This window comes from Rhinolophus ferrumequinum, chromosome 2 (genome assembly GCF_004115265.2).
Source record: "Rhinolophus ferrumequinum isolate MPI-CBG mRhiFer1 chromosome 2, mRhiFer1_v1.p, whole genome shotgun sequence".
Taxonomy (NCBI): Eukaryota; Metazoa; Chordata; class Mammalia; order Chiroptera; family Rhinolophidae; genus Rhinolophus; species Rhinolophus ferrumequinum.
In genome coordinates, this window is record NC_046285.1 from 10,097,523 (window position 1) to 10,118,988 (window position 21,466).

The 21,466-nt window shown below is 38.9% G+C and overlaps 2 protein-coding genes across 5 annotated transcripts in view; one reads left to right on the forward strand and one right to left on the reverse strand.

Annotated features, from left to right (window-relative positions):
• MED12L (mediator complex subunit 12L) overlaps positions 1-21,466 on the forward strand; it is a 314,918-nt gene that overhangs the window by 92,604 nt on the left and 200,848 nt on the right. For 2 of the 4 annotated variants that reach the window (XM_033088254.1, XM_033088257.1), the window contains 4 exons: positions 1,472-1,598; positions 3,827-4,041; positions 5,389-5,493; positions 6,367-6,543. In XM_033088254.1, coding sequence (XP_032944145.1) covers positions 1,472-1,598; positions 3,827-4,041; positions 5,389-5,493; positions 6,367-6,543 — 624 coding nt within the window. The remainder of the gene's footprint in view (positions 1-1,471; positions 1,599-3,826; positions 4,042-5,388; positions 5,494-6,366; positions 6,544-21,466) is intronic. The other 2 variants (XM_033088259.1, XM_033088262.1) reach the window with 1 other exon arrangement.
• On the reverse strand, positions 10,324-15,644 carry GPR171 (G protein-coupled receptor 171). Its single transcript, XM_033088363.1, has 2 exons — positions 15,534-15,644; positions 10,324-11,753 (listed from the first exon to the last, which is right to left on the reverse strand). The coding sequence occupies exon 2, from the start codon at positions 11,697-11,699 to the stop codon at positions 10,743-10,745; it is 957 nt and encodes a 318-aa protein (XP_032944254.1). The 5' UTR covers positions 11,700-11,753; positions 15,534-15,644; the 3' UTR covers positions 10,324-10,742.

The window sequence follows — 21,466 nt, forward strand, 5'->3', positions numbered from 1 at the left end:
CCCACCTTGTTCAGAGTATGTCCTTGTCACCTGATACAGTGTTCAGTACATAGTGGATGCTCAGAAAATGTCTGTTGTATGAATGGGTGCGCACTCAGCTGGCTCTCTATTACTGATACTTCTCCCACTTCCTGTGAAGCTCTTAAACAATGAAATCAGAGAATATTTTCATAGACATCTTTTCTGTTGGAAAAACACTGTTCACCAAAAAGTATAAAAGATTATGTTGTTGAAATTGGGGCTTGAAGATATTGATGTTAAGGTGTAAAAAAAAAAAAAAACAGTCGCCCATTTTACATGTGCAAATTAGGAAAAGTGTTTCATTGCATTTTTTCTATACATTTATCAAAATTCTATAGTGAATTGCAATGATTAAACTTTTAGTATAACTAAAGTTGAATTTCTCAGATTTCATTGTTCCTTCTAGATTGTTGTTGTCATCATTTTGTCCTTCCCCCATGTGTCCCAGAATACACACACACACACACACACACACACACTCACACACATACACACTCACTTTCAGAAAAGGTTCACACATAGATTTTAATAGGTGTAAATGTATCCATATCTAAAAATGCATTCTCTGAGAGCTGTTTAAGATAATTTCTAATACACATCACCATTTTCAAAATTTGGCTTTTGAAAAGAGAGGACGTATTGGAGAAATAATATCTTATATATAATAATACTTTAATACTAAAGAATAGATCCTGGGAATGATCAAAGGGATTTTGAAAAGAATAGAAAAGAAGGATCTGATTGCTTCTAAACTGTTTCTTTTCTGGTCTTCTAGTAAGTTGTATCTTCAGAATGCAGAAGTTAAACAGGTTCTCTAGATGTGTTTCATGAACTATGGAGAAGTTCTGAACCGAGGTTCTGAGAGGTCTTACTGGTGAAGTATGATGAAATAATTGAAAGAATCTAATTGGAGGAATTATGTTAGCTTTCTCTTCCGACACCACACTTCCCCAATAAATACATATAAATACTTCTCCCATAAATACCCCCACCTGTTTGAAAAAAACAAACACAAAAGAATCAAGCTCAATAATACATGTTCAGATATTTCTTAGGGGGAATACAGTTAAACATGAGCTATTTAAAAAATGAAGACAACCTCAAATTATTTTCAGCAATTTGCACAGAGATAATGAGGAGTTTATTTTGTACTATGCTGTATATTCATTGGATACTCGTACAGTGCTGTGCATGGTTTATAATTCACATGAATAATATTTTTTAGGGGTGTTCTTTAAAATCATTTGAATTGTTCCAGGGTAGTTTCCCCAACTTTTAGAAATTACATTTACCTATGATGCGTGGCTCACAAATTCAAACAGAAATCTCAGTTAATTTTACATGTTTTATCTGAGTACTTAACTGTTAATAAAAGGCTAACAAATTCACGACCTACTGTGACTCTACATGTCCTCTATAATTAATTCTGCTTGTTTATTTTTAATCTTAGAGATGTGGTGAGTCAGAGGTCTTAGATGAGAAGGAGTCCATTTCTTCAGCCTCTCTTGCTGGATCGAGTTTGCCTGTTTTTCAAAATGTTCTGCTAAGGTTTTTAGATACACAGGCCCCCTCACTGTGTAAGTAATGCTCTTTGCTTTTAGATCTTAAATAAGGGATTGAGGGCCCCTCCCCTTTTTTCAAGCTGATTGTCCCCCCACCCCCTTATTTGCATCTTATCAAAAGTACTTGGCACTGAATATAATGTATATTTTACTGAGCAAAATTTTGTGGCATGTTTTCAATGGAGATTTTATGCAATTTTAAAATCAGGGGAGCTTCAAAGACAAACATTTTCAGAGTTTTAATAATGCAAAAAATAAATTACCCCCTTCCCTTATATTCAGTGGACGAATTTTTCCTCTCTAGGTCTTTCTTACCAAAATAGGAGCGCTAAGCTTCTGTGATGTTTCATGGTATATTGTGAATTGGAATTGTCTCTTTTCAAACCATTTTCTAGATTTCTGATTTTCTAACTCCTGATCTTCAAAGGGGAGTGGGGAGCAGGGATCAAACAAGAGTACTTTATAGCCAGGTCCTTGATAAAAAGAAATAATTTTTAAAGATGGTTAGCTGCTTGCAACACTCTCTTGGATGTTCTGTTTTTTGTTCTATGGTTGGTGGAGGGTTGAGGTTTTAGGCAATAAACAACCCCCCGGGGGTAGACACTTTTAAACAATCATTTGTGTGAGCTCAGTGAGCTCAATCTTAGTTTGAAGCATGTAACAAAGTATAGCAGGGAGGGTCTTAGGACACACAGTGGTGGAACAACAGAAAAAGGGAAAAAAGTGAAAAGTGATAGAAAAGGAAGAAAGGGAGTGGAGGGGAAGGAAAGGAAGATGTTTGTGGAGAAGAAAGAGGTAAAGAAGCAAGGAATAGCCCTGCTTCCTGTTTCCTCTTGAATTGGGCCTCATTTTGGGTTGAGTTACGCCTTTGGTAAGGGTCTTTGAGTTAGTTGGTGGCTGGTCTAGGCCAGAGAGAGAACAAGAGTGGGAGTCAAGCAGGTGTTTGGAATGGAGGGAACAGTAATGAAGCAGGAAAAGGAAAAGACAGACAAGATACCCGATGGAAGAAAATATATTGTCAGCCATGGATGTGAGCAGCTCTAACTTGAGTTCTGGGAGAGATATACCAAGAGTTACAAAAAAATGCACACACATTTTAAGAAAGGAAAACTCTATTAAAATTGTAATACTCAATATATACCCATAACAAAGGATGAATACAAGTCACGTTTGGCTTCTGCAATGGCAAGAGATGCTGAAAGTGGTTACCATCAGCGTCATTTTAATGCAGTTTTTTCCTTTCTTAAAATATGTACGCATTTCTTTGGTGCCCCTGGTATATACATTTGCTCTTTGCTTTCCTCATCCTGCCCCCCTCCTGTTCTTTCCTTCCTGCTTCTATGACTTTGATTGTTCTGGATCCCACTTACTTTGTTCTGGATCCTATTTTCTGTCCGACAAAGCTGTCCCATTCCTCTGTGTAGAGGTTGCTGTCAGTGAATTTGGTGGTGGGTGAAAGCCAACATTTAGGCTTAAGGTTTAAGGAACTGAGCTTTATGTTCCCTGATCCGTCTGTTTGTCTCTCTTGGTGTTTGCGAGTGTGATGGTACCAAGTACTCAGCGTCGCAGGTTTAGTCTTAACATTTTTCAACCTTCTCTCAGAGGTACAGATGCAGTTTTAGAGTGAAGTTACAAACCAGAAGTCATAATGTGAGTTAAGTAGACTGGTCGTACTAAATTAAAAGACTGCAGAGCTCCTCTTTGTGCCCATTTAATTGTGTTCCCCTTTTTCTTTTCAGTGAATCCGCCTCACTATTTTTTTCAAATACTGTTTGAATTGTGGTTCTCTTGTGAGGTTTCCTTTGAAGAAGTGCACACACATATCCCCAAATACACAGACACACTCAAGCTATAAGAAAAGTCATGAGCGGTGTTAATAGTAAAACCAGAGGACCACAGTCTAACCCTGCTTTAAAAAACAAACAAACAAAAAAACCGTGAAATTTCATTTACATTATTATTTAAATGGTTATTAATTCACCGGACACCACTGTCTTTAAACTAGAAATTGTGCTTAGCATACTGGGTAGCATTTTTCAATTACAGTCAAACCCTGTGTACCATTTCTGCACAACACAGTAGTGCTGCATAGTAAATTTTCCAATAATCTTTTATTTTGTAAACAAACAAACAAACAAAACAAATTATGAAAGGTGTTGAAAATATTGTTAAGCCTTAATAAATGGTTGCTTTTTCCATGGGTCCAGGGGGACTGAATTCTTGGTCGAATCGTTTCTTTACAGCGGATCCAAACAGTGAATGTGAAAAGGTGGAATTTGTGAATCTGGTGCTGCTCTTCTGTGAGTTCATCCGACATGATGTCTTCTCGCACGACGCATACATGTGCACCCTCATATCTCGAGGAGACTTGTCAGTCACCGCCTCCACTCGGCCCCGGTCGCCAGCAGGAGAGAATGCAGATGAGCACTATCCAAAGGACCATGACGTAAAAATGGAGGTATGGCCCTGGGAGTGAGTGGTGCCCGCCCCCACACCCCCGCCTACGCACGGATGGGGAACCCCTTACAGAAGGATTATTTGATGGTAGAAGGGTGATCACTTTTTAGTTATCTTCTCTTGTTACAAAGCTCTTTTATCTGTACTCCTTACTCACAAAGAACATTTGGACTAGAATTTACGACTTCCAGAATTTTCTTTGAGATACTCTAAAAGTATCAATGAAACGATTTGACGGGCCATAAAACTTTTCTTTGGATTGGAATTAGATGCTTCCAGTTTATACCTATTTCTGATGCCCAGGTTTCCTTTAATGTTGTGCCTTAAAACTGGACTTGTTTTGGTCCCAACTTCCTGGCGGAGTTTTCATTCTAAAAAGCATCTTTTTCCTAATGTGTAGTTCGTTACTTGTATCACCCTTACACGTAATGGGAAATTCTGTTTTAGTCTCAAATCAAATTTTCATTTCATTTCATTAGAAATTTCATCTCTATCTCTCAAATGTTTTAGAATTGTTCTTTTCAACAAATTATTTTATGCTGCGGGTATGACTTTATAATTTTCTGCCAATTTCTGATATTTTGGACATTGTTCCAAATACTTATGGAAGTTTTTCACGACGAAAACATGAAGTTGGTGATGAGAAATGGTAGAAAATGGTGAGAGATTGTGATAATTCCTAAAAAAATAAAGCCTTATATTGGTTTTTCAAGAGTTTAAGCATATAATAGTTTTAAAACAGTCGCTATACTTGTAATTTAAAAACCTGACATTAGAATTGTACATGTGGATTCATAGTTTATATTCTTAAGATTTAGTGACTAAATGGTACAGGAACCTAAAAAAACTTATTTCTTTAATGCAAATAGTTTTGTTTATAAATTTGTCCAGAGTAGAAGTTTATAGGGTTGAAAAAAACTAAAGTTTTCTTTATCTGTTTCGGCTTTTTCTATGTTTCTGCTTTTTCTTTTTTTTTATTCTTGGATATCAGAGTTTCTTATATCTTAGATACACTCTTAGATTTTTCTTACTAAGAAAAATGGGTGAGCATGTGAGTGGGAACAGCCCAAAGAAGGAAATTATGGTCGGGCTGTTTTTATCTGGAAGCTTGTGTGCTTGTCCCTTAAAACACCATGAAGTTAAGTGTTTTTCATCAAGAGGACAAAGTATGTGACTTTGCAGAGCAATAAATGTCTTAAAACTTCCTTCTTTATTTTTGGGGAAAAACAAGGCACCAGGAGGAAATAAGACACGGGATGGTTAAAAATGTCACTGTCATGTTTTACCTTTAGTTTCCTAATGAACTACAAAATTTACAATGTGATTTTCTTTCTCTGGTAATTATCAGGAACAGACTATTATGGCACATATGGGCCTTGACTCAGGAACTACTCATATTTTTGATGAAGTAGACAAGAGTGACTTTAAAACTGACTTTGGTTCGGAATTTCCAGTAGGTTCAACCTTTGAATTCTTATTGGCTATTAACCCCTCCTCCCCAGCCCTACCCCAGCTTGCCTCCATCCTTCCGTTTCTTGCCCCCTGTACTGGATTGACTTGTGTACTTGTGATGTAAATGTGATCCCACCATATTCCGCCCAAGGGCACAGTTCATGGTCTCTGCAGTTGGCTCATTTCAGTTCATCCTCAGTTTTGGCTGCATTGCCTTCTTTATAAATTATAATACCCCGTCCTTGCTGACTGTGACTCTCTTGGTCGTTTTGAGATCATCATCTCTCAGGAATACAGGAATGAAGTTTCATCATGGCAGTTCACGCTGATTTTCTGCATATGTGTTCGGCTTCTAAATAATAATAGTAGCTTTCCTGGCTCTGGACTGGCTCTACATTCTTCTTTACCCCAGTGTAATTATAATGTGTTCTTCCTCATAGATCTTAATGTGTAGCTCTTTATAAAACAATATTATTTGAAGTACAGACTAAAACCTTCACGTTTATTATTCATTAGCTTTATTAGTTAATTATTATGTGTATATATGTATTTGTAGGAAATGGAGCCCTATGAGGAAAACACCTATAAGTCTGACTTTATTTCGGGTTTTCCGGGAAATTTTCTACATGTGTGGTTGTCATTTTCTCATCTTCACAATAGGGGAATGACAGTGAGTGACAGTTTCCTAGTGATCTGAATATGAAGTTTGTGGAAATTTACAAAATGTCTTTATTAATTGCTCAGTGGTTGAATAAGGAAAAGATAATTGTATAAATGTCTTGTGTGTTTTAAGTTCTGGTATGTATATAGCACTGTGTTTTGGTTTTTGCTCTCTTTCATTTACAATCTCCAACCTTTGTTTTACATGACTTAGATTTTTTCTCCCATGCCTGGAGAGTCCTGTGACAATGCCAACCCTTCTTTGGGTAGAAGAATGTCGGTTAATGGTGAGAAGTTGCTGAAGAGAGAAAAACCGAGAGAGTTGATTTTTCCATCTAATTATGACCTCCTGCGACACCTGCAGTATGCAACACATTTTCCCATACCTCTGGTAAGGCATCGCTTCGATCAGCTGACAAGCTGATTATTGCATTACAGGATTGTTAACCATTGGTTATTCAGCTACTTGCCTGAGGGATACATATGGTAGCAGGTAGATGTTTGCATTCGCTGCTTCTTTTGTTAGAATTCTGATCACACATGCCTTATGTACTGATGTAGTCCAAATTTGTCGTGTGATCCTACTGGCTGGCTACATTTAACGGAATTTTCTATATTAGTATCCTTTTATCAAGAGCAGTTGAGTCACTGCAGATGATGTCTAAATTTGTTTTCCTACTTCAATTTGAAACTCGTTTACTGAGTAGATTTTATATGCTCTGTATTGTGGTGGTACTTTTGGTATGATGCTGATGAGTAAGAATTTTGGGGCACCCGGAAGATGAATAAGAGAGGAGGGAGACAAGTGTCTGTAAAATGAGAAGCACTGAAATAATTGAGTGAAACCCAAGTGCCCTCTGGGAGGTGAACTGTTTGACATCCCTGGGTCTCTTCCACTCTCAAAGAATAAATATTGGAGGGGAGAGGGAGCGTCTGACTGAGAAGTTGGTTACGGCATCGCGGAAGAGGTTGTGTATGAGATGGATTCGGATTTTGACCTGTTGAATTTAAGGACTGAAGAGCACATGGGAAATACTTGCCAGAGAATGTAGTGTTTGAGTCATACTGAGTGATGGGCTTTATTCTAAAGAGAAACAAGTTTAGTTTTTTGGTATTAGTAATGGAGGTTGGCTAAGATCTGTAAATTTTTTTATTCTTAGATTCACTATCTTTTTCCCTCAAATTTTATTTTAAGTGTAATTTCAATGAGTAATTTTCATTTGAAGACTATTATTATTTTAACAAAAGCACCATTTTGAAGTATATACTATGTTATTTCCTGGGTATCTTTGAGGGGTTTTTATCTGCAAACTAAATATTTTCTTAAATTTGTTTATTTTTTTTTGTTGCTTATTTTGGAATGTCCTCTGAATGACTTTCAAAATCACTCCACCCATATATTGTTTTCTTAATGAAATTAAGAACACTTTTTTTGGTGTTAATTTTTCTGTGTCCAGATCTATGTCAAAAGTTGCCAAAACTTGTTCCTGTTCATCGCTGGCTCAATATATCCACAGTTTTCAGCTGTTAGCTATAAGCACCACTCATTTTCAATATAATGGAGTAATCTCACAGTTAATTTGGGGTAGCAGAAAGAGTAGTCTGATATTTTAGAGATGCCTCTTGAAAAATTCATGGGTGAATTATCCTTATATCTGGGAGTGTTTTAAAATAGCCAAGAGTCAAAAGGAAGGTGAGTAATTAAAGTCTGGGGTTTAGTTGGCAGTAATGCACCGCTGTTTATTTCCTCGTTCGGACAAAGGTGCCATGGTTATGTAAGGCCTCACCATTAGGGCACACGGGATGAAGGGGATCTGGGAACTCTCTGTACTACCTTTGTACCTTTCTTGTAAATCTTATTCTAAAATAAAAAGTTCATTAGAAAAAAATGGAGATGGGAAATGAAGCAACTAATGGCAAAATGTTGGAAATGGTTCACGTTGGTTGAGGGTTCTGTGTTCCTCCCTTGGCACATGGCTGGCTGTCAGGGCAAGCCAGGCCCGGCCTGAGCATGGACTGCTTTATTCTGTCCTTCGTGTCATCCTGAGCTACACATCATTCCCAGCATTTAGCATTGCAAGGGCCATCCACTTCCTTAGAGGAAAGATTTCCAATGACTAATTCTCTTGATGAATTAGGACATAATTCAGCTGTAATGCAGTCATACAAGAACTGCCAGAAAATGGATGTGGTCGGATACAATTAATAGCCTGCCATCACCTGGTGCCCTAAACCCCCCTGTACTGTGAGTGTAATTTAGACTAAGCCATCAATAGGGGAAATAAAAGTAGTCTATACTAATACAACATCGGCATTAGGAATGTTCTAGACCAGGGGTGCCCAAACTGCAGCCCGCGGGCCAACTGCGGGCCTGCGATCCATTTCTTATTGGCCCGCAGCAAATTCCAAAAATATATAGTTTACTTAAATAAACCAGGTGAGGCAATGCGTACTTCACCTCGAGTGAGTGGCCCGGCTGTTTGTGTATTTTACTACATACGGCCCTTGGTGAAAAACGTTGAAAAAAGTTTGGACACCCCTGTTCTAGAGAGTCTGGTTCTCCTCCTTACTAAAAAGGAAAATTTGACTAACCTGTGAGGCATGTAAGGAGGATATAAGATATGATAAAAAAAAAAAGTATTTTCCCCTCTGTCTTAAGATGTGGCTCTGTGGGAGTGAGGGCCAAGGAGAGAGGACTTAAGGGGACTTAAGGGGACCAAAAGAGTCAGAAAAAGAACTGAGTTTCATGTATGCTCTTATGTGAGTAACGTCGCGGTGTGCGCATCAGTAAAAGCGTATTCCTAGTCGACCAGCAAGCCCAGGCTCTTGTGTATAGGCTTTCTACCAGCCTGGCACAGGCAGGGCATTTAACCCTGTCGCTGTCAGAGAGGCGATGCCTTGGGCGTTCCTGTCATGCGCACCAGCCAGCATTTTTTTCATTTATTAATCTCTTCAAGCTCAGGGAATATATTGGAGACATCGTAGGCAGGAGTTGTCTTGGGTTCAGGCATCAGAAAATAATTCTCAATGCGGAGCTAAAAATGAATCTGGGATCACATTTGTTTGGTGAGGTTCCAGGAACACCATTTCTTAATCATGGCAGCTGATGCCAGTGTATTACCAATTGTTTTAATGGGGACTTTCGCGACTGAAATGAAAAAAATAAGACATTCGGGTTTTCTTTTCCCTAAGTAAGTCTTTTAGTTAATACCATCTATTGAATCTCTTCTGTATTACTGGCTGTAGAGAGAATTCGATCAGCGGGTTGTGACCCTGTGGGCTGGAGTCACCCCTCCTTGAATCTGTTGGCTCCATGTGTGTCAGGCTCATATTTGGGATCTGCGTGGCACTCACCAGTCAGGCCAGCACACGCTGCGTTCCTTACATTAGTAGGCCTTGCTGTGTGCAGTCGGTGTGTCTATTTTTAAGACCGGTGCTGTTTTTCCATACCTTTGATGTGAGTTTCTAGTTAGTTCTAAAACAGTAGCTTTAGCAGTTAGTATAATTTAAAAACTCCCCTTGAAAATGTTACAGGGTCTATTTCATATTACTACGAAATAAAAATAAGGATCCACTGGATTTGTCATTGCTAACAGTAGAAAATCTTTATAACCTTCAGGTAGAATATAAATATATATAATACATTAAAAGCTGCCCATGCATTTCCAAGCCTTTTTAGAAATAAAAAGTTTTAGTTATTGTTTTAGAAAGCAATTAGATGTTAAAAACTGGAGTAGTGAGCTAAAAGGTTACCATCTTTGAAGTGATGGATTAAAAATAAATCAAGCACAGGTGGTTTCATGGAAAAAATAAGCTGTTTTTGTTTTGTTTTGTTTTGTTTTAAAATGATCTAAAAGGCTTTAAATTGTGTGGCTGAAAGGCTTTGGCAATTTATGTATAGATTATAGTTCTGCTTTGAACAATGAGGATGCTGATTCCCTACCCCCCAGTCAAAAATGCATGTATAACTTTTGATCCTCCAAAACTTAACTACTAATAATAGCCCATTATTGTCCAGAAGTCTTACCAATAACATAAACGGTTGATTAACACATATTTTGTATATGTTGTTATATGCTATATTCTTATAATAAAGTAAGCTAGAGTAGAGAAAAACAATGTTATGAAAGAAATCACGAGGAAGAGAAAATGCATTTATACTATTGTCCGTATTTATTGAAAAATATTTCCTTATAAGTGGACCCATGCAGTTCAAACCAGTGTTGTTCAGGGGTCACCTGTATTTTGCATATTTTTATCAAGAAGTCAGTTCCAGGCATTTAAATAAACACCTCGTGCATACCTCTGTGTCTACATAGTAGAAGTCATTTGAGTTTCAAGGATATTGCAGGATTTTACATTGGTTCAACAAGACTTTTTAGTTCCTTTGTACACATTTTTGGGTTAAGGAGCAACAACAACCTTAACTGTACTGATTGGCCTGCATTTAAAAACAGGGTTTCACAGTAAACCAGGCCATATTTGCCAGCTGTCTGTATTTTTGCATTCTGAGCCTGTTTTGTTCTCTTTCCCAGTAGTTCTGTACTTGTCCAGTAAAGCAAGAAGTGACAGCATGAAAAATCCCACATTTCATGCGTTTTCACGCCTTGGCTTTTCTTTCTGAGCCGTGTTCTCCTTATGCGAAGCGAAAGTCTCACTGACCTTTAAGCGGAATGCTTTTGAGAGGTGGTAGTACAGGATGGGATCGAAGCACAGGCTCGACACAGCCAGGAGCAGCGTGGCCTCCTTGGCTTTGAAGAGTGAAATCCTGGTCGCGCAGTCAGATATGACCTCGGTCTGGCTGAGGGTGTAGGGGATTCGGACAATGTGATAAGGAACAAAACACACGATGTAGGCTGTGGTCACTAAGAGTATGTTGATGAGAGCTCTTTTCACATTCGGATAATTTTCACTATACTTGTTTCTGTAGAGTTGTCGAATTACCAGGCAGTTAGATATTAAAATGATGACTGTGAAATTTAAAAATATAGCCAAACATATGAAGTTCGTCAGCAAATGCCAGTTTCTTCCAAACTCCCTTTTGAATTCCATGCACCCCACATTTGGCTTCACCTGGACGTCTTTGATTGGAATCACCATGTTTGGCACCATTATGAGAAGGACCATGACCCACACGACGGCGGATATCATTTTGGCAAATCCAGGTTCTTGGATTCGATAAATCTTGTAGCTGTACGTCAGCTGGAGACAGCGATCAATGCTGACGAACGCTAAGAAGATGATGGACAAGTACATGTTAATGTAGATGAGGCAGGCTGTTACTTGGCAGTGGAATATCCTCAGCTTCCAGGGGGCCACACCCAGGTCGACCACGATTTTCACCGGTAATGCCAGACTGAGCAGGAAATCGGCCGTCAGCAAATTAACTAAGTATATGCTTACACACCTGGGATTCGCGTTTTTCTGTAGGAAAGCCCAGGCTGCAAAACAACTTCCAATTATTCCAATAAGGAAAACTAAATAAAAAAAATATGTGAATGGCTGCAAATTTCTGTAAACTGGACAGAAGGTAGAATTGTTTGTCATTTTGAGAGAAAATAAGGATGACTCTTCTCAAAAAAAAAAAAAAATCCAAAGAATCTGTTAGAAAAGAAGGGGAGGGAGGTTAGTAATTACACTTAGAAATTAATTTCTTTAAAATAATTTGCACTCACAGTACCTCGGTCACAATCTTTCTAGTTCACAGAATTTTACTGATGAACTTACTAGATCATGTGTGGACTGGTGGGAACATCTTAGATTATGAGGAAGCCTGGGTTTTTCCATGGTCTGATTTTGTGATTTTGGGAAATCCCAAGTACGTTTACTTCTAGAAGGGATATTTTTGACAGTACTCTTTTTGCCTTCTGATAGCTCTTTTGTTACCAGTTGGGTTGGGAGTTAGTTTGCAGAGGAGATACGTAAACTGAATTTCTGAGAAACAGTGAGAGGAAACCATAGTGAAATGGTTTGGCTGTGGCCCAACCTGAAGTGCTTTCAGTGAGGTTTACTGGCTTTCTGTTCTCATAGCTAGGATAGAACTCCTCAGGCTACAGGAACCTAGTCTGAGGGGGCAACGGAAGGGGGGGACAGAACGTTGTACTGCAACTTAAAAGACGTTATTTAAAAGGTAGGCCCTTTGTTGTTTAACCCACTGGAACATTTTCACAATCAAAATTTCATTTTTCTTTGCTTTTTAACTGAAAGAGTTGAAGGATTAGAATTTGGTCTGGAATCGATGCTTATGTCGTCCCTTTTCCTTGCTCCAGTTTCATAGTGGTGTAGACCTGTGTGTCCAGTATGGTAGCTCGTAGCCACATGAGACCTTTTGAACACTGGGACTAAGGCCAGTCCAAATTGCCATGTGCTGTAAATGCAAAATACACACTGGATTTTAAAGATTTAGCACAACATATATATATTTTAAAGTAGCACAAGTAGTAAAATTGTACTAGTTTATACAAATAGTACAATTAGTAAAATGTTTCATTAATAGTCTTACATCGAGCACATGTTGAAATATTTTTGATGTATTAGGTCAAATCTTAAAACTAATTTTGTCCTCTTTCTTTTGCTTTTTCAAATGCAGCTACTCTGCGATTTGAAAGTACCTCTGTGGTTTGCATTGTATTTCTTTGGGCTAGTGCTTGTATAGGTGTTTCTGTGTCAGTGTGTTTGAGATGCTTGACCAAGAATGTATTTTCAAGACTTCAAGAACAAAGATGTGTGACATTGGTTAGAAAATTCTGAAAGAGAAGCTCAGTTGTATTAGTAGCAAAACATCTGACGGTAACACTTGAGTGTTTGGTGTTTTTTATTTCTTTTTCTTTTTCTTTCATTGTGGGTTTTGAAGCAGCCAAACCTACAAGTAGAAGACATACCCTTAGAACCGCTGTGATCGATGCTGATAATGACAAAACCAGGGTGGTTTGTAAGCACAAGTTAAATGAATTGGGCTTCGTTGACCTGGTTTGGTCAGACTTCCACTCCTAAGGCCTCAGGTCCTTCTCTCTGGTGCTGCTTCTTGATATGCCCCCCCCCCACCATGCATATTAAATACCTTTCTTTTGTTTTAACAAGAAGATTATTTTTGCGTTTTAGCAGGAAAAACTGGATATACAACTTTTTAAAAGTAGCGTATAGTGGCTAAGACAGCAAAATAAATCCATTCACTCAAACCTCCCTTTTAAAAAAATAAAACCAAACCCCAAACTTCGGAAGCCTTAATAAATCTTAATTGTCCTGGTTATTTCATGATCCGTGTGTACGTCTTGGGATGAAACCATGTGCTCGCAGATTGATAAGGCAGATGTACATAAATCTTTCTAAATTAAAGTGTCATTGAATGGGTACATGTCCTTCCGCCTTTGCTACCTGGGATAGGACATTAGGGTCCATGAATGATGTCATTCTGTACTAAATTTAATGAAAATCATTAAGCACTTACTCTGTGTCTGGCATTGTGCTAAGTACTTTACATGTACTCATTTAACCTTTCAGCATCCCTGTCGTGCAGGTGGTGTTATCTTTGTTTTCCACGTGAGAAAACTGAGACACAATGAGGTTAAGTTGATGCTGAAGGTGATAGAGCTGGTTATCGAGCCAGGATTCCCACCTGGACCATCTGATCTCAGAAGCCATGTTCAAAACCACTCCAAAACTCTATTTTAATCATTAATAATAATAATAATAATAACCATAACAACAGTAATAATGCTGCTGCTGATGACAGTCGTTATCATTATTAAATAGCCCACCTTTACTAAGTACTCACTATGTGGCAGGAACCATATTCTAAGCAATTTTCATGGAAGTGAGTGGAAATAAAATAGTCATTCTTAATTGTTTTCTAAATACTAATCAAAGAAGTTTAGGCTTCATGTATTTGGATGTTTAAAAACAACCCTAGATTCTGTCCTTTTAGTCTAAACCTCCTTTACTTTCCAAGCTCCCGTGACCCAGTCCCTCCACCCCAGCCCCACTTTCTAATCTGCTCTCTAGATTGGTGTCATCTCCAGTGGTCTGTGAACTGTTCCTTTTTGCCTTTGTATTTTCGGTGGTGGTAAAATTTGGGGATCAAAGGACTTGAAGGATGGAGGGAACCTTTGTTAATAGCATCTAGTCCAATCCCCAGATCAATTGAGGAGACGGAGGTCTGGCCCTTGGGTGTTGCTCAGTTTCACAGCTTGTGAGAGCAGGCGAGGCTCTGACCTGTCAGTCATTTTCTGTCTTTATCCATCCTGTGCCGAGTCCTGCCTGTCCTGAAGTCCCAAACGCAGCCCTTCCCATTGGAAGTCTACTCCAGGCTTCACTGACTTCCATACAGCTCTGGTTTTTGACAGTTACCATCATTTGTGCGTGGCATCCTGAATGTCCTTTTCTTCTGTAGGTCAAAAGCTAATGTTGGTGTAAATCGATCCTTGTCTACCATCTGTGCTTGTGCCTTTATAAGGTGCTAGGATTTGGGCTTTCGCTCCTGTATTTCAAATGTTACATAATAGCAGTAACATAATGTGCTTTTTAAAGTGTCTCCATTGCTCATAAACTATAACGTCTCATTTTATAGAAGAATGTATGGTAAAGAGAAGGATTAGAGAATGACTTGTTTTGCTCAGTTAATATTCTCTGTCACTAGAAGTGACCCTACATATCACCCATGGATAACAAGTTTAAAAACAGTTACACTGTGTCTGTTCATTCAGTAATGCTAAGAGTCATGCAGTGCCTCACTGTTGCTTTTCCTGAACCTCGCTCTAGATTGTAACAAAAAACAAATCTCTTCATTTAAAAGTTTTGTTTGTGTCAATTAGAGGTTAAACTAAATAAAGACTTGATAAATATTTTGTCAAGCACTTATTAAATCTGAGGCATGCAGAGATACTCCAGCGAAACCAAGAAAAAATTTCAAATGTCTCCTTTGTTTGGATCAAGCGCCTGTTGCTTAGAAAACAAATAAATTCATGAGATTTTTTTTTTTTTTTATGGAAGTCACAATGGAATTTTCTTGAAATCACTTATCATAATGTGTGTAGAAAGAGGTCATTTTAAGAACTTTATGCCCTGTGGTGAAGACGCAGCGTGGCCTTTACTGACCCAGTTATGAAATCGAGTTGCTGAGGCGTTAGGCTCACCTGTAAATGAGTATTCGGCCTAAGATGAAGGAAGCCGTCTGTTTGAGAATGGATGGGGTCTTCCAATAAAAGAAAATGATAGTGTAGTTCGCAGTCAGAATCTATTTAGAGTTTAATAATTGGTGACCTCTTACACTGCAATCTTATTACATGTTGGCATTTCCAACTCACAGGGGTTAAGCACTGAAAATGATAGATTTCCCTTCTGTGGAAAGACGTTTGCATATATTAAGTATTTAAAAAGACATACCTGGAGGTATACTCTGTGAGCCTCCGGGGACCTCTCTCCAAGTCTTCAGACAGGTGTGAGCTGGTCGTCTACTGCAGCGGCAGCAGTAGCAGCCCTATTGCAGGACTGCTCGTTGTACTAAAAATTTCCTTTCCTTTTGTGTGGTTTTAAAATGTTGCATACTGACGTAGATGAAACTGTGGTTTGCAAATAGTTTAACTGCATGACAATATCCTAAAGTTCTTCTCGATTTTGTGTATGCTTTCTTAAGCAATTCAGATTTGTCTATTCTGATTTTAGAGGAAAGATTTTTATTTGTCCATTGTAGTACCTAGCTTTTTTTTTTTAAGTGCCTAAGATGTGTTTTGCATCATAATGATTTTAAAGAACATCAATTTTTGTGCCTTGAAAGGAATTATGAGTTAAAGATATTAGGTGTTCAAGCAAATTTTCTGTAGCTCCACACGCTGATACTCATTAGCTTTTCGGAGTTATAATTTAAAAAATATGTTGCATTTTGGATCCTGCTGGAGACATCTATTAGTTAAAAAAAAATAAAAGTGTGATTTAATGTAGTCTGGTAAAATCTGGTGTTATGTTTTATTTATCTTTATTCTTTTCTGTTCACTGTAGAAAAATCTGGAAATAGACATAGAAGAGGTAAACCTCATTATGCAGAGAGATAGGTTACTGTTAAGGTTTGTGGCACATCTGTTTCAAAATTTTTCTGTGTGTATGTACGCCCCCATAAAAATGTTCCTGTATTGTACATACTGTTTTACAGTTTGTGCTTATTTCATTCAAGAATGTATTGGATGTATTTCTAAGTTATAAGAGGAGATCAGCAATGAGTGTTCGTCAGTTTGACCCAAACAGCTTAATAAATTGAGATAAGTATTTAGTAATTACTAGGCTATATGTAAAGGGACCCTCTAGTATGCACTTAGATTGTTTGGGTCAGTGTTTCTGCCTCTGGTCGATGAAGTGTCTGAATGGACCCCAGCTTGGTGAGGGACCTAAAACGGCACTCTCTCATCCACATCATCAATTCATTTGTTAGGTTATCTTTCTTGTATAAGGGTAGCTTTTTAAAAGAATATGAGCTCATGTTTCAAGCGTATATTAAGGAGTTCTAAGTCGACTGGTGCAAAATTGACTTGTAATTGCAAAACTATTGCCTGGTCAGTTAGGGTCTAGTTTCTGCTGTTGCTTCAGTGGCCTGCTTAGTGCTTTGCTTTCATCTCTTTTTCTCCTAATAATTCTTAGCCAGTTTTCCAGATAAGAAGAAAAAAGTCAGAAGGAACCTTTCCAGAAACTTAAAATTGAATCCCTTTTGGTATTCACTTTTAAAAAGAAAAATCTCTCCGAAGACTAAATGAGAAATGCCAAGCTGGAGGGAATTTAGGGATCGTCTAAGGGAACTTTTGAGAAAAACAATGTAAGGATGCTTATGGTGATAGTGGTTATTTGTTTCAGATATTCTGGTGTTCTCCTAAATTCATGTAATTATTATTAGTTTGCAAAAGAAGAGATTTTACACATTATTCACTTATAAATTAGAGGGAAAAACCCCAAATCTTTATCGAACTTTGATTTTTGGTTAACTGTATCATGATGGCGCAAGCAAATGAACCGTCTTAGGATTCATGTGCATCACTAAAAAACGCACTACAGAAAAGACAGGCCTGCAGTCAGACCAGTAAGTGAGCATTTGTGACCAGCGTTTACACTCCATGGGGGATGCGGAGGGGGAGATGGTGAGAATTTGGGGAGATGGAGTTGGCTGCCAACTGGGTGGCGGAGGGTTTTAACATGGTGTGAATGAAAACTGGAAAAAAGAATCTTTTTTGTTGTTTTGGCTAGGCGTGTTTATATGTTTACTTCCCTGTTCACTTGGAGGGTGCAGACAGAATTAAGAAGTACATTCAACTGTTCTTAAAAATCCACTAAGGCACCAGTTTTTGTGTCTGCATTGCCAAATATAAAAGAGCTAAAGTTCCTAGTTCTCAGTGTTCTATTTCCTTTTTGGAACAGTGAGAAACCACTCTTAATAGTGAAACTTAACCATGTTCTTCCTTTTGAGAACAACCTTGACGCAACCTGGCATTCTGTGGAAGTTTATTCACAGTGGAAATAAGCTTTTTTCTGGCTACGGTCCCTGTTTTGTTTTTGTTTTTAACATGTGTTCCATTTGAATTTCCATAAGTCACTTCTGTTTGTCTGTTTCATTAAGGATAAATGTTTTTCAGATCGTATTTTGTTAGTGTTCTAGGAAATTACACATCACCACTAACCTGGTATTTTAGAAACCCAAGTGGGCAGTGAGGGGAAGTTCTTTTTCCCTTACCTTGGTCATGGCAATACTTTTTAATGAAGAAATGATCTAGTAGTTACTTTAATGGATATTTTGTATATTTAAAATAAAAATTGAAGCCCAATTGCCCCATGAATTGAGGAAGAAAATCTTTTTGTAGTCAACTCCGCTATCCACACAAACCATGCTTTTGAAGTGATTGGGCACAAATACCAAACAAGGGTATTTCAGTAGAAGTACCATTTTTTGAAAATTTTAACTATTAAAATTTGGTCTTTAAACATAGCACAGTAGCCCTTTGGAATGAATGAGGAAGGGGAGAATGGGTGTTGGGGTAGGCAGCCAGCGCCACAGCCAGACACGGGCCTGAGAATTTATTTTCTTTAAAGAAATCCATGAGATAAAAGAGATTTCTCTCTTTACAGATGAGGGAAAAAACTAAGGATTGGGGAGATTACGGCCTTGCCCAAGCTGCAGGTAGACTCCATGCTTCTGAAAATGAAAGTGTTAGACAGAAACAGTGGGTACAAAGGAGCCCGACAGGTCAGGTCAGCTCAGACCCCTCCCGCTTCCCACTTAATGTTTGCTACAATCCCACCTGAGTGCCGCTGGGCCGTGGACAGTACACCACTCCCCGCTCCCACTGTGCTCGTGGAATTGGGAAGCTAGGATGCCCTTAACTCAAAGTAGTTTGAATCCTGCAGCTTTTTATGACCCTTGGGCCCCGGGGCTGTTCCTTGGTTGAGTGCTGGTGACCCAAACATTCCTCCAGCACTTTGTGTGGCTCCGGGTCCGCCTTCCCTCTGGAGCCACTGAGCTTTTGGGTTGTGTTTTGCAAGTTTTTAAAGCACACAATCCTCTTTCCCACCTGCATTAGTCCACAAAGACTTCTTTCCTGACTCTGACTGAGATAAGTAGCTTCAAATCTGAGAGGGACGATGTCATGAGACAGAGTAGTTTTAAAGTGAGCTTCCAAGATGTTGCCATTTCTGCATTGTTTAAACTCTGCCTTCATTTCCCCTTTTTCATAAAATAGTAAAATTTTGGAAATATTTTGAAGGCAAAGGTGTTTTGCTCATTCTTGAAATGCGAAGTTGGTTGTGAGAGTGGCTGAGCGTAATCTGTCACTCTCCTTGCCCATCCTTTTGGTTTTCTGCTCTTCTGGTTTTGACTCAGCATAGTTATTGGGTCAACATAGTCCATTTTCCCTTTCAGTTGTGAAGTGTGACTGTGCCATTTGATCCATGGTTATAAATAATAAGGGGGGAAATCCCTAAAAAAGAACATTTAAAGGTTATCTTGTTTGTTTTTAATCACTGAGTTTATTTTTTTCTTTTTTGCTTTTTTTCCCACTTGCGTCGTTACGGTCCATTTTTAATGAACGTATGAGTATGAGTTTTACCAACTCTGTTGTTACTTTCCTGGAGAAGCGTCTTTGGAGCAACTCTCCCTTTCCCTTGCTATGCGAGTCTTTGTTTTTTGATGAAGTAGTTAAAAATTCTAGCAAGAGATATTTATTGACTGAAGTCTGCCTCCGTACCCCCATCCTAGAGAATATTTTTGTTGCTTTCAGAAGGTTACAGTGTAGAAGCGGTGACGAGGAGTATATGCAGAAGCTGCAATGGTACACATTGACTGCTGGCCTGTGAAATCCAGAACCTGTGAAATCCAGGAGGTGCTGTCCTCCTGACCGAGGTGGAGTGAAGACGTGCTTCTGAGAAGTGGGAGAGTGGAATTATGCTTGGGGCGTGACTCGGGACTGTGAGTGTGTTGGGGACTCTAGGGTATCCACACTGGAGTATCTGAACAGGATCTGTGTGAGGACAAAATCTCGGATCAGTCTGGTCAATCTTGGATGCTTTGATAAGCAGGCAATGGAGAGCTCAGGAAAGTTATGTGACAGGAGCTGTCAATTCAGCAACTAGGTAAACCTGCGGTGTTGCAATGTGTTGGGTTAGGGGAGAAAGTGGAAAAGACCAGTTAGGGGATGACTGTAGTCATTTTAGGTGAGAGGCAATGAGGATCTGAAATTAAAAGGGAGGAACCGGATGGTTGCAGAGGAGAAAGCACTGGTGTGGGCGGGGAGGGGGCGCCTCCTGTTTCAGCCTTGTGAAGGGAAGTGTGAGGAGTAGAGAGTCAGGTTTGGCAGGTAGAAAGGTGAGTTTGGTTTATTAGCTTACCTCATTATTTGATATGGCACAGATTGCTTTTTATTTTATTCCTTTCATTTAGGTATTTAACAAATATTCCTCAGTGCTTTATGAATCATACCAACACATTCTGACTGTAACTTTGCAAACACTTAAGGAGCTCTTATTTTGAATAACACTGATGGAAACACTGGTTTTCCTATCAAAAAATAGCTTTTTATTCATCTAAATGCTTTCATAACATCAAGCAGATAAGAAAATACACTTGATCATGGCATTGTAAGGGGTGTGTGTGTGTGTGTGTGTGTGTGTGTGTGTGTTTTAAATGATATGAAGTTGAAATTGGCTTTTATTTTACAAACAAAATGAGGAATGACTTCTCATCAGTCAGTAAGATATCAGAAGAGAGTTGGTATTCTTTCAGAAAGTTAATGGTTTAAAGTAGAACAGAAATAATTAACAGCTTGAAAAAAACCTCCAAGTTACGGTAGAAACTCTTTTGGCTTAGAAAAGGAATTATCAAGAAATTATTTTAAGTGATATAAAGTATTGAGTGGAGATGATAAAAGCCACCTTTTGATGTCTTTTTTATGTCAGGGGATGGAATGATAGGAAAGAAAGCCCTTAGGACTTTGTCGTGCACTTTCGGGGAGGCTGGTGAGTGGGACCTGGGAGGGAAGGGAGAAGCTCTGGGCTTCCCCTGACGGCCGGTACTCTGGGGGTTAGAGCTGGGGATACATGGAGGCTGGGAGTGGAACAACACGAGGACCCGGGTCCAAAGTCCAGCACTGCAGGCCCCCGAAGTGCTGGAGGTAATGTTTAGAAGTGGGGTGAGATAGCTTGGGGAAGAGGTCTTTACACTGACCATGAGCGAAGTCCTAGAATCACACACCGAGCGCCTTCAAAAGGTAACAAGTAGTCTCAAAGTTTATCAGTGAAAATCCTTTGCATATCGTTCATCGTTGTTGAGGTGGACCCATTTTTATAACGCTGCTTCCATGCTTTTACCCCACCTTCTGTCGGAGGTGAGGGAGGCAGGATGGAGTAACTGAAACTGCTTAGGAGAGCACCTTATTTTGTGAAATATTTGTTTCTTTTCTGTAGCTAGTTTATAAGTGAGGTTTAGAACATATGTTTACTACAGCTGAAGTGATACAGCATTTAATCATTTTGTACAAGCAGTGCTATGAAATGGTTAAAGCGTTTTTAAAAGTGGCATATGGGAAAGGAAAGCTACATCTTGTTAAAGTGGTTTTTTGGGGGGATGTTCTGCCATGAAATGCTTTACTTGCAGAGAACAGATGACCAAAAGGAAGTAGTGGCTTTTACTGGCTTTTACTGGAAGACCACACCACACTGTACGGGTTCTCTCACACCCCAAACACACAAACCCTCACAGTGCTGTTTACCCAGAGGATATCCCCTGTCATTTTGGGGGGCGGGGGAATGATTTGCTCCATTTGTAGTTTTTATGCTATTATCTCTTGGTG